Source organism: Brassica napus, chromosome C3, assembly GCF_020379485.1.
Source record: "Brassica napus cultivar Da-Ae chromosome C3, Da-Ae, whole genome shotgun sequence".
NCBI classification, from domain to species: Eukaryota; Viridiplantae; Streptophyta; class Magnoliopsida; order Brassicales; family Brassicaceae; genus Brassica; species Brassica napus.
Window position 1 is genome coordinate 33,727,856 of NC_063446.1, and position 13,113 is coordinate 33,740,968.

Sequence of the window (13,113 nt, forward strand, 5' to 3'; positions counted from 1 at the left end):
GGTTTTTTCGACGGAGACGTCTGTCGGAAAGACTGGAATTTGAGCACTATGTAATCGTCACCGTGAACACTATGCATTAGTGTATTTGTTGGTCAAAATCAGAGTTGTGTTGAATGAGAAATGGAATCCAAAGTAATTGATATGCAAAGCTTATAAAGCTTTTTAATTTGGCTAAATATAAAATATTTAGCAAATGGTTCACTTTGGATATTTGGGTTAGAATTTGAATTTAAATTTGTTAATAAGACATTATGTCAATTAATTTATTTATTCTTATTCATAATAATTTTTATATGTTTATTTAAATAAAAAAATTACAAACTCAATCAAGTATATTAAAGTTTGTTGACTTGGTCAAAAACCATAATATTACTTTGCAAAGTTAACGTGCGTGAGTCATGGAGATCAATTCCATTTATCACAATTGATTCATACGTTTGCTGACTCCATTAATTTCATAACGTGTACTAATCTCATTATGTTATAAATAAGAGAGCACTTGTGTAGTGTAAGATACACATAGAAAACGAATCAATCCTTCGTATTTCTTTTATTTTTTTCTTTGATTTTCTTTTAAGATGATGATTGTTTCAGAAGTTTTTAGTTTTAGTTTTTGGTTTTTAGATTTTAGTTTTTGGTTTTTAGATTTTAGTTTTTGGTTTTCAGCTTTTGGTTTTTGATTTTTGGTTTTTAGATTTAGATTTTGGTTTTTGGATTTGCTGTATTTTTTTTTAAATTTCAAAAATTAACTAATACATTACTTTAAAATAATATAATAAAATAGAAATAAATATTTAGATTAAAATTTATCAAAATACTGTGATTATTATTTTAAAATAAAATACAATAACATATTTTAATTATTATATTTTTATAAAAAATATATTAGTAAAATATAAATCATAAAATATATATAAAATTACACAAAAATAAAAATATTAAATTTTGAAACAACTTAGAAATTTTTCTTATATAAATTATTTTTAATTTTTAAAACTTGAATAGAAATAGTTTTTCTTATATAAATATTATAAATGATACAAAAATAAAAATACATAAAATTTTGAAACTAATCATAAATTTTCTTATATAAATTATTTAAATTTTCTTAAAGTTGAATGGCAATTTTTATAATTCAGGATTATACAATATATTTTATTAATAAAACATATTATGTATTTATAATTTTTTGTTATTTTTAATGTGACTAATAATTATTAAAATAATTCAATTTTTTTATTTATAGAAACTAATAACTAAGTTTTGAAATTAAATAATATTATTTATAAAATATATAAATTTATTACAGATATGAAACACAAATTAAAATATTTCACATTATTGTTTAAATGATATCTAATGTACAAAATATTTTATGATAATTTTAATTTTTATGAAAATATTATTTATTAATTATTAATTAATTATAATGTAGTAGTTTCTACAAAAAAAATCAAAATTCGTTTTTCTTCATAAAAGCTCACAAAAGTTAGTTTTTGGTTTTTCTTCATAAATTGGTTAAATTTTTCAAAAACTAGTTTCCCTAAATTTTAGGGAATCTATTTATTGAAAATCTTGATTGACAACTCAAATGGTTTTTATAAAAACAAAAGCAAAAACTAAAAACTAAAGCAAAAACCACAAACAATCAATCTCTGAGAGTGGTCTGCAATTTATGATTCCATTTGCTATGAAAACTGAGATGTCTGCTGAAAATAATCAGAACATTCAGATTGAAAATGACATGTGTGCTATGGTCACATAAGTCAATACGATTGAGAATAATTCAAAAAACTGGTGGTATGACACAGGTGCCACCACTCACATATGCATTGATAAGAACATGTTTAGTACCTATCAAAAATGCAATGATGAGGAGCGGTTGTTAATGAGTAACACCGGCTCGTCCATTATTGAAGGTTGTGGCGAAGTGAAACTTGCGCTAACTTTTGGACAAGAGATAATTCTCAAAAAGTGAAATATGTCCCAGATATGCGAAAGAATCTTATTTCCGGTTCGCTACTAAGCAAAGTTGGATTTGTAGTAACTTTCGAGTCTGATAAACTTGTGCTAAAGAAAAATAATATTTTCTTGGGCAAAGGATTTGTTGAGGATGGACTGGTCAGAATGTGTATTAAGACAGTCTTATTCACAAATGAACCAAATGCTTATTTGGTTGAACTGTTCAAAGTTTGGCATGAAAGATTGGGGCATGTAAATTATAAATCTGTTCAAAGATTGATTAATTTAAACCTAATTCTGAAATGCAAATTGAGCAAAGAGAAATGTGAAGTATGCGTACAAGCAAAACTCACAAAAACTTCATTCCCTCATGTTGAGAGAACAACTGAACCTCTTGATTTAATTCATACAGATTTGTGTGATTTAAAATTTGTTCAAACTAGAAATGGGAAAAAATATTTTGTGACTTTCATAGATGATTGTACAAAATATTGTTATGTCTATTTGCTAAGAAGCAAAGATGAAGCCTTGGAAAAATTCAAGGAATATAAACTCGAGGTTGAAAACCAACTCAAGAGAACTATAAAGATAGTTCGAAGTGATAGAGGAGGCGAGTATGATGGACCATTTGATGTGTTCTATAAAGAGCATGGCATTATTCATCAAACCACCGTTCCCTATTCACCTGAATCTAACGGAGTTGTGGAGCGTAAAAACCGAACTCTTAAAGAGATGATGAATGCAATGTTGCAGAAATATGGGTTAACCCAGAACATGTGGGGGGAAGCTTTGCTTACCACAAATTATATCCTCAACAAAATACCAAACAAAGTCACTGGTAAAACACCATATGAACTTTGGAAAGGTGTTGTACATTCGTACAAATACTTGAAAGTGTGGGGGTGCCTTGCAAAAGTAATAGTACCACCTCCCAAGAAGGTTTTAGTCGGACCTAAAACCGTGGATTGTATTTTCATTGGATATGCTCATAATATTGGTGCTTATCGATTTTTGGTTGATAAATCAGATATACAAGATATTCATGTTAATACAATTATGGAATCAAGGAATGCATCTTTCTTTGAACATGTGTTTCCGTGTAAGAATAGAGACAATCCTAAAAGAACTCGTTAAGTAAGAGATGCAAACATCTCTACAAATGAGGCAAGTACTTCTGGCACATCTTTTGATGATGCAGAAATATTTGCAGATGAACCTAGACACATCAAAAGAGCTAGTAAGGAAAAATCTTATGGTGAAGATTTCTTTATGGTCTTTCTTCTTGAGAATGAACCAAGAAATTTCGCTGAAGCTATGTCTTCACCAGACGCTGATTTATGGAAGAAAGCTTTCAATAGTGAAATCGACTCCATTATGAAAAATCATACATATTATTTGACCGATTTGCCACAAGGGTTTAAGGCCCTAGGGTGTAGATGGATTTGCAAAAGAAAGTTGAATATTTATGGCTCAACTGATAAGTACAAGTGTAGACTTGTGGTGCAAGGTTTCTGGCAAAAAAAAGGCTTGGATTTCTTTGACACCTATTCTCCGGTAACGAGAATAACTTCAATCAGAATGCTGATTGCAAATGTAGCATTGAGAAACCTAAAAATCCATCAGATGGATGTCAAAAATTCCTTTCTAAATGGTGATTTAGAAAAAGAGATTTATATGCAACAACCTGAAGGGTTAGTTGTCCCAAGACAATAACACAAAGTCTGTCGACTAGTGAAGTCATTGTATGGACTTAAGCAAGCTCCAAAACAATGGCATGAAAAATTTGACAATGTTATGATGTCAAATGGTTTCAGCATTAATGAATGTGACAAGTGCATATACTTCAAAAGTACACCACATGGGTACGTTTTGCTTGGCTTGTATGTAGATGACATGCTCATTATTGACAGCAATAAAGACATGGTCAGTCAAACAAAGAACATGCTAAGTAGCAAGTTCGAAATGAAAGATATGGGACTTGCTGATGTTATCCTAGGGATTAAGATCTTTCACAATTCCGAAGGAATCATCTTGTCTCAAACTCATTATGCTGAAAAGATACTTGAGAGGGTTTAAATCCTACTCAAAAAGAAAGGCAAAAACTCTTGTAGACCCTAGGTTTCACTTGACGAAAAATTCAGGTGAAACAGTGTTACAGTCAGAGTATGCTCGTGTCATTGGAAGCTTGATGTACTTGACAAATTGTACTACACCTGATTTGGCACATGCAGTCAATGTACTGAGTCGCTACACGAGTAATCCAGGGCATAACCACTGGAATGCCATAACAAGAGTATTAGACTATGTACGTCATACTAAAACTTATGGGCTGAACTATGGTAAAGAACCAACAGTTGTGGAAGGATACAGTGATGCCAACTGGATTTCTGACTCCAAAAACTCTAAACCCACGAGTGGATATGTCTTTACACTTGGTGGTGCCGCAGTTTCTTGGAAGTCTTCCAAACAAACTGTCTTGGCTAGATCGACTATGGAATCTGAGTTCGTAGCTTTAGATAAAGCTGCAGAAGAAGCAGAGTGGCTTCGAAATTTTTTAGATGATATTCCTATGTGGGATAAACCAGTGCCGGCATTACGTATACATTGTGATAGCCAAGCGGCAATAGGCCGGGCACTGAGCAGTTTGTATAATGGTAAATCTCGTCATATAAGAAGACGTCATAAAACCATTAGACACTTGATCTCAACAGGTGTAATTACGATTGATTACATCAGAACAAATGAAAACCTTGCGGATCCATTTACTAAAGCTTTGTCACGAGATCAAGTTGAAAAATCATCAAGAGGAATGGGTTTAAAGCCTATGAACTAAGATGAGGTTTGACGGTAACTCTACCTAACTGACTGGAGATCCCAAGAAATAGGTTCAAGGAGACAACTAAGTCAAACTAAATCTGCCCAAAGCACTGTCAGACTTCGGTCTATAACCAGTTCCCAGGATGATTAAACAGTGCTACATGTAAGGAATATAGGATAAGCATTAGCTTTTAATGATTTGTGTCCATTGTTTTGAGATGTGAATGGAATAGTCCATGATACTCATCTAAACAAAACTAATGGCAAATCACCTTGTGAGTGTGAAATGGGGCCGTTTCTAGGAGAATGAAGGAAATACTATATTCTCCAAGTTCACTCATGATTACCAAGAATGTTCACGACCAAAATGAACACAACAGAGAAATTAGTTTTGTGAGAGAATGAAGCTGTGTTATAGCTATTGTCTCGGTTTACACCAAAGTCGAGAGGGTTCAAGACATCATGGCCACCTCCTATTCGAGTAAATCCGATAGCTATTAACAATGACTGGTTCAAGGCTGAAAAATTGCTACCAACTCATCATGCAGTGGATTTTTCGCTCGTACTCTCAAAAGTTATTTTTTTTTCTTTTTCTTGAGTCATGTGTATAGAGTCATTTCTATTCATGTGGGGGATTGTTGGAACTCATTTTTGACAAAGTGGTGTGGACCATTTTTCGATGGGTTTTTCGACGGAGACGTCTGTCGGAAAGACCGGAATTTGGGCACGATGTAATCGTCACCGTGAACACTATGCAAACACTATGCATTAGTGTATTTGTTGGTCAAAATCAGAGTTCTGTTGAATGAGAAATGGAGGTCCAAAGTGATTGATATGCAAAGCTTATAAAGCTTTTTAATTTGGCTAAATATAAAATATTTAGCAAATGGTTCACTTTGGATATTTGGGTTAGAATTTGAATTTAAATTTGTTAATGAGATATTATGTCAATTAACTTATTTATTCTTATTCATAATAATTTTTATATGTTTATTTAAATATAAAAATTACAAACCCAAGCAAGTATATTAAAGTTTGTTGACTTGGTCAAAAACCATAATGTTACTTTGTAAAGTTAACATGCGTGAGTCTTGGAGATCAATTCCATTTATCACAATTGATTCATACGTTTGATGACTCCATTAATTTCATAACGTGTACTAATCTCTTTATGTTATAAATAAGAGAGCACTTGTGTAGTGTAAGATACACATAAAAAACGAATCAATCCTTCACGTTTCTTTTATCTTTTTCTTTTATCTTTCTCTTTGATTTTCTTTTGTCTGAGAGTATACACAAAACTAGTTTCGTCAGGCTTCTGATAGAGTGACGCAAATCAGAAGATTTTTTGCAGTTGTATCTTGGGATTCATTACGTTATCGAACCGTTGCACTACGGAACGTATTTTGAGTTAAAGAAAGAGATAATATCTCGCCTTTGTAGTTGAATCATCCTTTTATTAATTTTTGGTATAATTTTATCAAATTTATTCTTTACAATATTTAGTTCTTCCTAGTTTATATAATACGGTCGTATAAGATGCTAAGAACCTATATGATTCATTAGCCATGGATAAGAAGCATGAACGCCAGGATTGCTGTGATGCAGCAATTGCTATCTATGTCCAAGACATTGTCGCCGTCTCGTCTTTGTACGAATACCAGGGTCCCAATATGCATCTTCCAAAAAACTTACCTATATTGATCAACTTGCTATACATGTAACATAGTTCTTGTAATAGAAAATTTTGCCGACCAAATAAAAAACTCGAAATAAACCAAATTTGTAAATACACGTTTTCAGATGTATCCGGTTCCAATTCCAAAATTGGGGAACCAGAGAATCTCAGTGGCGAGCACTAGCAGCTTCCTTTGCGTCGTGGCGCAATGAAAGTCTTGTTGACTTATGTACCGGTGCCGTTGAATGACACGTGTCTCCCTCCATTCACCGAATACCATTTCTCTTCCATCGTCCAACTGACACGTGTCTATCTCCCTACTCGCGATTGGTTTTATTCCTAAAAGCACGACGGAGTCCACCAGAGCCTTGCTTTGATTACACACTTTCTCTGGAATCCGATTCGAAAGAAAATCCTCAAGAAACTTCCGATCAATTCGATTCTTCACGGAGGTAATCACGATTCCTTAACCTTCTTCATTTTGATTCTGTTTTTTTGCTTTTGTGATCTGCCGATTTTGATTTTAACCGATCAATCATCGGATCCACCAGGTGGTTATGGAAGATCCTCCAATGGCTTCATCGTTTCTGGAGAAGTCCAAAACCAGCGAGTACGGACTCTCCACGATCATAGCAGGCGGAGTCGCCGCTCTACTAGTACCGGTTCTCCTCTCCGTCGTGTTAAACGGAAGCAAGAAGGGGAAGAAGAGAGGCGTCCCGGTGAAAGTAGGCGGCGAGGAAGGCTACGCGATGCGTCACGCCCGAGGTCCCGATCTCGTCGACGTTCCTTGGCCAGGAGCCACGACTATGGCTGCTTTGTTTGAGCAGGCTTGCAAGAAGTACTCGAGTAATCGGTTGCTCGGGACTAGAGAGTTTATAGACAAGGAGATCGTTACGTCTAGTGACGGAAGGAAGTTCGAGAAGCTTCATCTCGGGGAGTATCGGTGGCAGAGCTATGGAGAGGTCTTTGAGCGTGTTTGTAACTTCGCCTCGGGGCTTGTTGGTGTTGGACATAACGTTGATACACGTGTCGCTATCTTTTCTGATACAAGAGCTGAGTGGTTTATCGCGTTTCAGGTAAATTGATTGAGTTTTGTTATTAGGTGTTACTTAATTGATGAAATTAATTGTTTTGGTTTGCAATTTCCAGGGATGTTTCAGGCAGAACTTGACTGTTGTGACTATCTATGCTTCTTTGGGAGAGGAGGCTTTGATTTACTCACTCAATGAGGTTGGTGTGGAGGCTTTTCTTTTGTTGTTGGTACTACTAGTCTTTAGTGCTGGATCTCTGAATCTTGGTGTTATATTGTTGACAGACTCAAGTGTCGACCCTGATATGCGACTCAAAGCAACTCAAGAAGTTGTCTGCGATACAATCGAGCTTGAAGACTGTAAAGAACATTATTTACATTGAAGAAGATGGAGTTGAGGTTGCTTCTAGTGACGTGAATGGTCTTGGCGACATAACTGTTTCGTCCATCTCTGAAGTTGAGAAACTGGGGAAGGAGAGACCTGTTGAGCCGAACTTTCCTTCCAAGAATGGAGTTGCGGTTATAATGTTCACCAGTGGTAGTACTGGTCTACCAAAGGTGTGTTCTGGATTCTCTTAGTTATGTGTTCTGTATCAAGAAACCAGAAACCATATTTTATTTTCCTCTAGAAGTCTGCATTGTTATCCTAACCTTACATTTTGTGCGCATTCACTCAGGGAGTTATGATTACCCACGGGAATCTAATCGCAACTGCTGCAGGAGTTATGAAGGTGATTCCAAAGCTGAATAAGAATGACGTGTATATTGCATATTTACCTTTGGCGCATGTGTTTGAGCTGGAAGCTGAGGTATTTTTCTGAGCTCTCTCTCTCTCTCTCTTTAGTACTTCTACCTTACTCGTTCTTACCAAATTATGGTTTTGTCAGATTGTGGTCTTTACATGGGGTAGTGCCATCGGTTATGGCTCAGCAATGACGTTAACTGACACTTCAAATAAAGTTAAGAAAGGAACCAAGGGAGATGTTTCAGTTCTAAATCCAACTCTCATGACTGCAGTTCCAGCTATTCTGGATCGTGTCCGTGATGGAGTTCTAAAAAAGGTATCATCGTCGATGTTGTGAGTGTTTTTGCAATTACTTACTTGAATCGGCTATTCTTTTGTGCGTGACAAATCTAGGTTGAGGAAAAGGGAGGCATGGCGAAGACTCTCTTTAACTTTGCATACAAGCGCCGGTTAGCAGCTGTGAACGGAAGTTGGTTTGGTGCCTGGGGTTTGGAGAAAATGTTTTGGGACACTCTAGTCTTCACAAAAATACGCGCTGTGCTTGGTGGACGCATCCGATTTATGCTCGTTGGAGGGGCTCCTCTGTCTCCTGATTCGCAACGCTTCATCAATATCTGCATGGGGTAAGAGAATCTTCCTTTGCAATACGAGTCTTGTCCCATGTTGTCTTAGGCAAATGCCATTGAATTCGTTTGGATTTTGTTTTTCTTTTACATTATTTTCTACGTATGTTTGAACTCTTTTTGCTTGCTGAATTTCATGTTCTTTGTGCTTAGCTGTGTTCTTCTTAATTTGTTCTGATTGTGATTGCGCATTGTTTTCCGTTAGGTCTCCCATCGGTCAAGGATATGGATTAACTGAAACGTGTGCTGGAGCTACTTTTTCTGAGTGGGACGATCCTACTGCTGGACGCGTGGGACCACCACTTCCATGTGGTTACATTAAGGTTTGCAACGATGCGTGTATGTGAAATTGTTGTAATCATGAGTAACACGCTTCATCAATATATAATTTATCTTGCAGCTTGTTTCTTGGGAAGAAGGTGGCTATAGAGTTTCAGACAAACCAATGCCTCGGGGGGAGATTGTGGTAGGTGGTAACAGTGTAACAGCAGGTTACTTCAACAATCAAGAAAAAACAGATGAGGTTTACAAGGTAAAAGAAGCATGCCATTGCAGATACCGGAAGCTTAGTTGTTCTGCTTGCTGTATAGATTTCTGATGATCAACATGACGATTTCAGGTTGATGAGAATGGCACGAGGTGGTTTTACACAGGAGACATTGGGAGATTCCACCCTGATGGATGTCTTGAAGTTATTGACAGAAAGAAAGATATCGTTAAACTTCAACACGGGGAATATGTATCCCTTGGAAAGGTTTGTCCATCAAAACTCAAAATCTAAGTAAAGGATGGTATATGATAAAATATCCGTATCCCTTTGCATTGTCTGGATCATAAATCACAGGTGGAGGCGGCTTTGGGTTCAAGCAATTACGTTGACAACATAATGGTACACGCAGACCCAATGAACAGCTACTGTGTAGCTCTTGTTGTACCATCACACGGAGCATTAGAGAAATGGGCAGAGGAAGCAGGCGTTAAATCCAGCGACTTCTCTGAGCTATGTGAGAACGGTGAAGCAGTCAAGGAGGTTCAGCAATCTCTTATCAAGGTTTGTGTTTCAGTACCTGTCTCTAGTTTTTTGTTTTTGTTCACAGCTACAACACCTGCTAAATGTGTTCGGTTCCAGGCAGCAAAGGCGGCAAAGCTAGAAAAGTTTGAGATCCCAGCAAAGATAAAGTTATTGCCGGAGCAGTGGACACCAGAGTCGGGACTAGTCACAGCAGCTCTCAAGTTAAAGAGGGAGCAAATAAAGGCCAAGTTCAAAGACGAACTCCAGAAGCTGTATGCCTAAAAGTCTTTATATAACTCGTGTAAAACAAACTTCATATGCTTGTGTTTTTGACATTACTTTCATTAATAAAGTTTGATCATAAGAGGGGGTCTACTCCCTCTTTTATTTCTCACTCCAACTCGTTAATAACGGAGAAACAGAAGAGAGTAAAAAATCAAGTGATTTTATGCCAGAATCTGTGGAAATCGTCTCTGACAAAGTGACAATGGCGGGCGAAGGAGAAGCATAAAATTTTTACCAACATTTCTTTGGGTCGAACTATCCAAAAAATGTACAGGGCGGCATGTAGTCTAATAGTGGCATATAAAATGTTGGACTGATAACGATGTGTTGAGTTTTTCACCAACCATCTCAGTCTCACGTTGGGTTTTATATTAAAAACCACGTGTTAATTACCCAACTGCCAAATATATTCATAATAATAAAACTCAACTAGAATCATCAAATCCCCGAAAGCATATTCATTTTCATATTCATATTTCCGGCGATGGATGCATTAGTTCCGGTTCAAAGTGCTGGACAGAGACTTCCGGTTAGACTGGTCTCAGCTTCTCTCCATCGGTGCATCGGTTCTGTCTCCATCAGACGCTCGGTGTCAGGTTTTGCCATGGACACAAGGATCAGCTCTAGAGCTCCTTCGCAGTTCACAATCCGATCTCAACAGGTGCCGCACCGTCTTCTTCCTCCGTTGTGGTTAAAATTTATTGCTTCTTCCGTCTCTTTTGATTCCATGAAGAAAAACCCATTAACAAAGGTCGCGTCTTTCGTTTGATTATTTGTGATCTCTCTCGCACTTTCTCATGTTCGAGATTATAAACCCTAGCTGAAACCAATTTGGGGGTTATTCTTATCTAATTCTATCAATTTCTCAAGGTATTTGCCTTTTTTTTTCTTTCTTTTTGGTAGTCGGATTTGAAGGAGAGCTTAGGTGTTGCTTCTTCTTCTGATCTTAGAATCAAGGAATGGGAAGTAGACATGTATCAGAACGAATTAGCTATTAGCCAAGGTATCAGGATCAGGAGAAAACCTCCAAGCAAGGCTCCACTGGGATACACTGGACCGTTTGAGCTGAGATTGCTTAACGGCCAGGTTGCTGATTCTCCCAGTAACATCTTGGAGGAGATTACATGGTTCAAAGACCAAGAAGTTTCCAGGGTAAAGATCTTTTCTTTTTTTTATCTCTTTGCAACCCCTTTTGGCTTCTTCAAGGCTATGTGAGTTGTTAATGGTACTGATTGTCTCTTTCTTCAGATGAAGGAACTGAACCCACTTGAGGCGTTAAAGAAAGCTGTAGAGAATGCTCCTCCCACTAGGGATTTTGTAGGTGCGCTTAGGACGGCTCATCAAAGGACTGGCTTCCCTGGTTTGATCGCTGAGGTTAAGAAGGCTTCTCCAAGTAGAGGAATCTTGAAAGAGAATTTTGACCCGGTATGTTAGATTCTTAATGATGAATATCATATTTCGAATATAGTTATTGGACTTTGATTAAGCTTAGTTAAGGTTTAAGAAGAATTGAAGTCTTTGTCATTTTGCAGTCTGCCCTTTGGAAATAAATCAACACTTTCTCTTTTGAATAGTTCCCCACTATGATTTCACTATTGTTCTTATGTGATTCATCCGGCCGTGTTGCTGACAGGTCGAGATTGCTCAAGCTTATGAAAGAGGCGGTGCAGCGTGTCTTAGTGTTTTGACTGACCAGAAGTATTTCAAGGTTTCACTTGTTGTGTATTTACTTGCAGACATTTGCAAAATGTTTTTTTTATAACATTTATCTTGGTTTGGTTTGACAGGGAGGCTTTGAAAACTTGGAAGCAATAAGAAGCGCTGGTGTGAAGGTATTATTCTCTTAGCAAAGTCTTGTTTCTTCTTTTGTTGTTTTAATGATGAAGACAGTTTTTTTGTAAGCCTTGCCTTCTTTTGAATATTATTTGCAGTGTCCTCTATTATGCAAAGAGTTTGTTGTAGATCCATGGCAGATCTACTATGCTCGGGCTAAAGGTGCTGACGCAGTATTGCTTATTGCTGCTATATTGACCGACCTTGAAATAACCTACTTGCTTAAGCTCTCCAAGAAGCTTGGTTTGGCTGCCCTTGTTGAGGTCTTTTTACCCTTGCTTTTGATTATTATTGTTGAGAGTGTTAGTATTCCTTCTTAGTTTTGCTCTTAATACGCTTAGCTCTCATTAGGTGCATGATGAGAGGGAGATGGGTCGTGCTCTTGGAATAGAAGGGATCGAGCTTGTTGGCATCAACAACCGAAGTCTTGGTAATGAAGAGGCTTTTGTTACATATCTCTAGTTTAGTTGAGTTGATGAGTCTGACAAATTAAAGTTTTTTTTGTGTGTTCAGAAACATTTAAAGTGGACATTAGTAATACAAAGAAGCTTCTTGAAGGAGAGCATGGTAGACAAATCCGCGAGAAAGACATGATTGTAAGTAGTTATAGTTTCCATTCATGTCTTTTTGACATCTTCCTGAGTGTCTGACCATGATGATTATGTTATGTGGGGGGTTTTAAGGTGGTTGGCGAATCCTGTCTGTTTACACCTGATGATATTGCCTATGTACAAGACGCTGGAGTTAAAGCGGTAAGCTTTCACTTCACAGCTATTCATTCACCTTTGGTTGCTTTGTAAGTTTTGATTAGATGACTGAAAATGCTGATTTGTTAGTTTATTCTAATTTTGCAGGTATTGGTTGGTGAGTCCATTGTTAAGCAAAACGACCCTGAGAAAGGAATAGCTGGACTCTTTGGCAAGAACATTTCTCAGACTTAGAAACCGCGTCCCTGAACTCACATCTCCAACTATGTTTCTTGGTACATTTGTATCTTGTTTCTGTGAGAATTGAAGAAAGGCTTTTGTTTATTTTCTCTATTGTATCAGATTTATTTTTTCAAAAACCGCTTAATAAATTGAATCAAGATTTGATTTACGGAAGCTTTGAAAACACCATTTAAAAAAA

The 13,113-nt window shown here is 36.6% G+C and overlaps 2 protein-coding genes across 3 annotated transcripts; both read left to right on the forward strand.

The window, feature by feature from the left end:
* Window positions 1–6,679: 6,679 nt before the first annotated feature.
* On the forward strand, window positions 6,680–10,261 carry LOC106390811 (long chain acyl-CoA synthetase 8). Its single transcript, XM_013831345.3, has 12 exons — window positions 6,680–6,909; window positions 7,009–7,533; window positions 7,607–7,687; window positions 7,773–8,045; window positions 8,165–8,296; window positions 8,375–8,548; window positions 8,626–8,855; window positions 9,061–9,178; window positions 9,256–9,387; window positions 9,475–9,609; window positions 9,700–9,906; window positions 9,985–10,261. The coding sequence occupies exons 2-12, from the start codon at window positions 7,015–7,017 to the stop codon at window positions 10,147–10,149; spliced, it is 2,166 nt and encodes a 721-aa protein (XP_013686799.1). The 5' UTR covers window positions 6,680–6,909; window positions 7,009–7,014; the 3' UTR covers window positions 10,150–10,261.
* Window positions 10,262–10,550: 289 nt separating this feature from the next.
* LOC106390814 (indole-3-glycerol phosphate synthase, chloroplastic-like) lies at window positions 10,551–13,083 on the forward strand. 2 transcript variants are annotated; one of them, XM_013831347.3, is made up of 10 exons: window positions 10,551–10,813; window positions 11,056–11,304; window positions 11,401–11,577; window positions 11,786–11,860; window positions 11,940–11,984; window positions 12,084–12,248; window positions 12,337–12,415; window positions 12,499–12,581; window positions 12,669–12,737; window positions 12,840–13,083. In XM_013831347.3, the coding sequence occupies exons 1-10, from the start codon at window positions 10,637–10,639 to the stop codon at window positions 12,924–12,926; spliced, it is 1,206 nt and encodes a 401-aa protein (XP_013686801.1). In that variant the 5' UTR covers window positions 10,551–10,636; the 3' UTR covers window positions 12,927–13,083. The 2 variants fall into 2 exon arrangements, with proteins under 2 accessions (XP_013686801.1, XP_022555401.1); XM_022699680.2 differs by having other exon boundaries at window positions 10,581–10,903.
* Window positions 13,084–13,113: the final 30 nt, after the last annotated feature.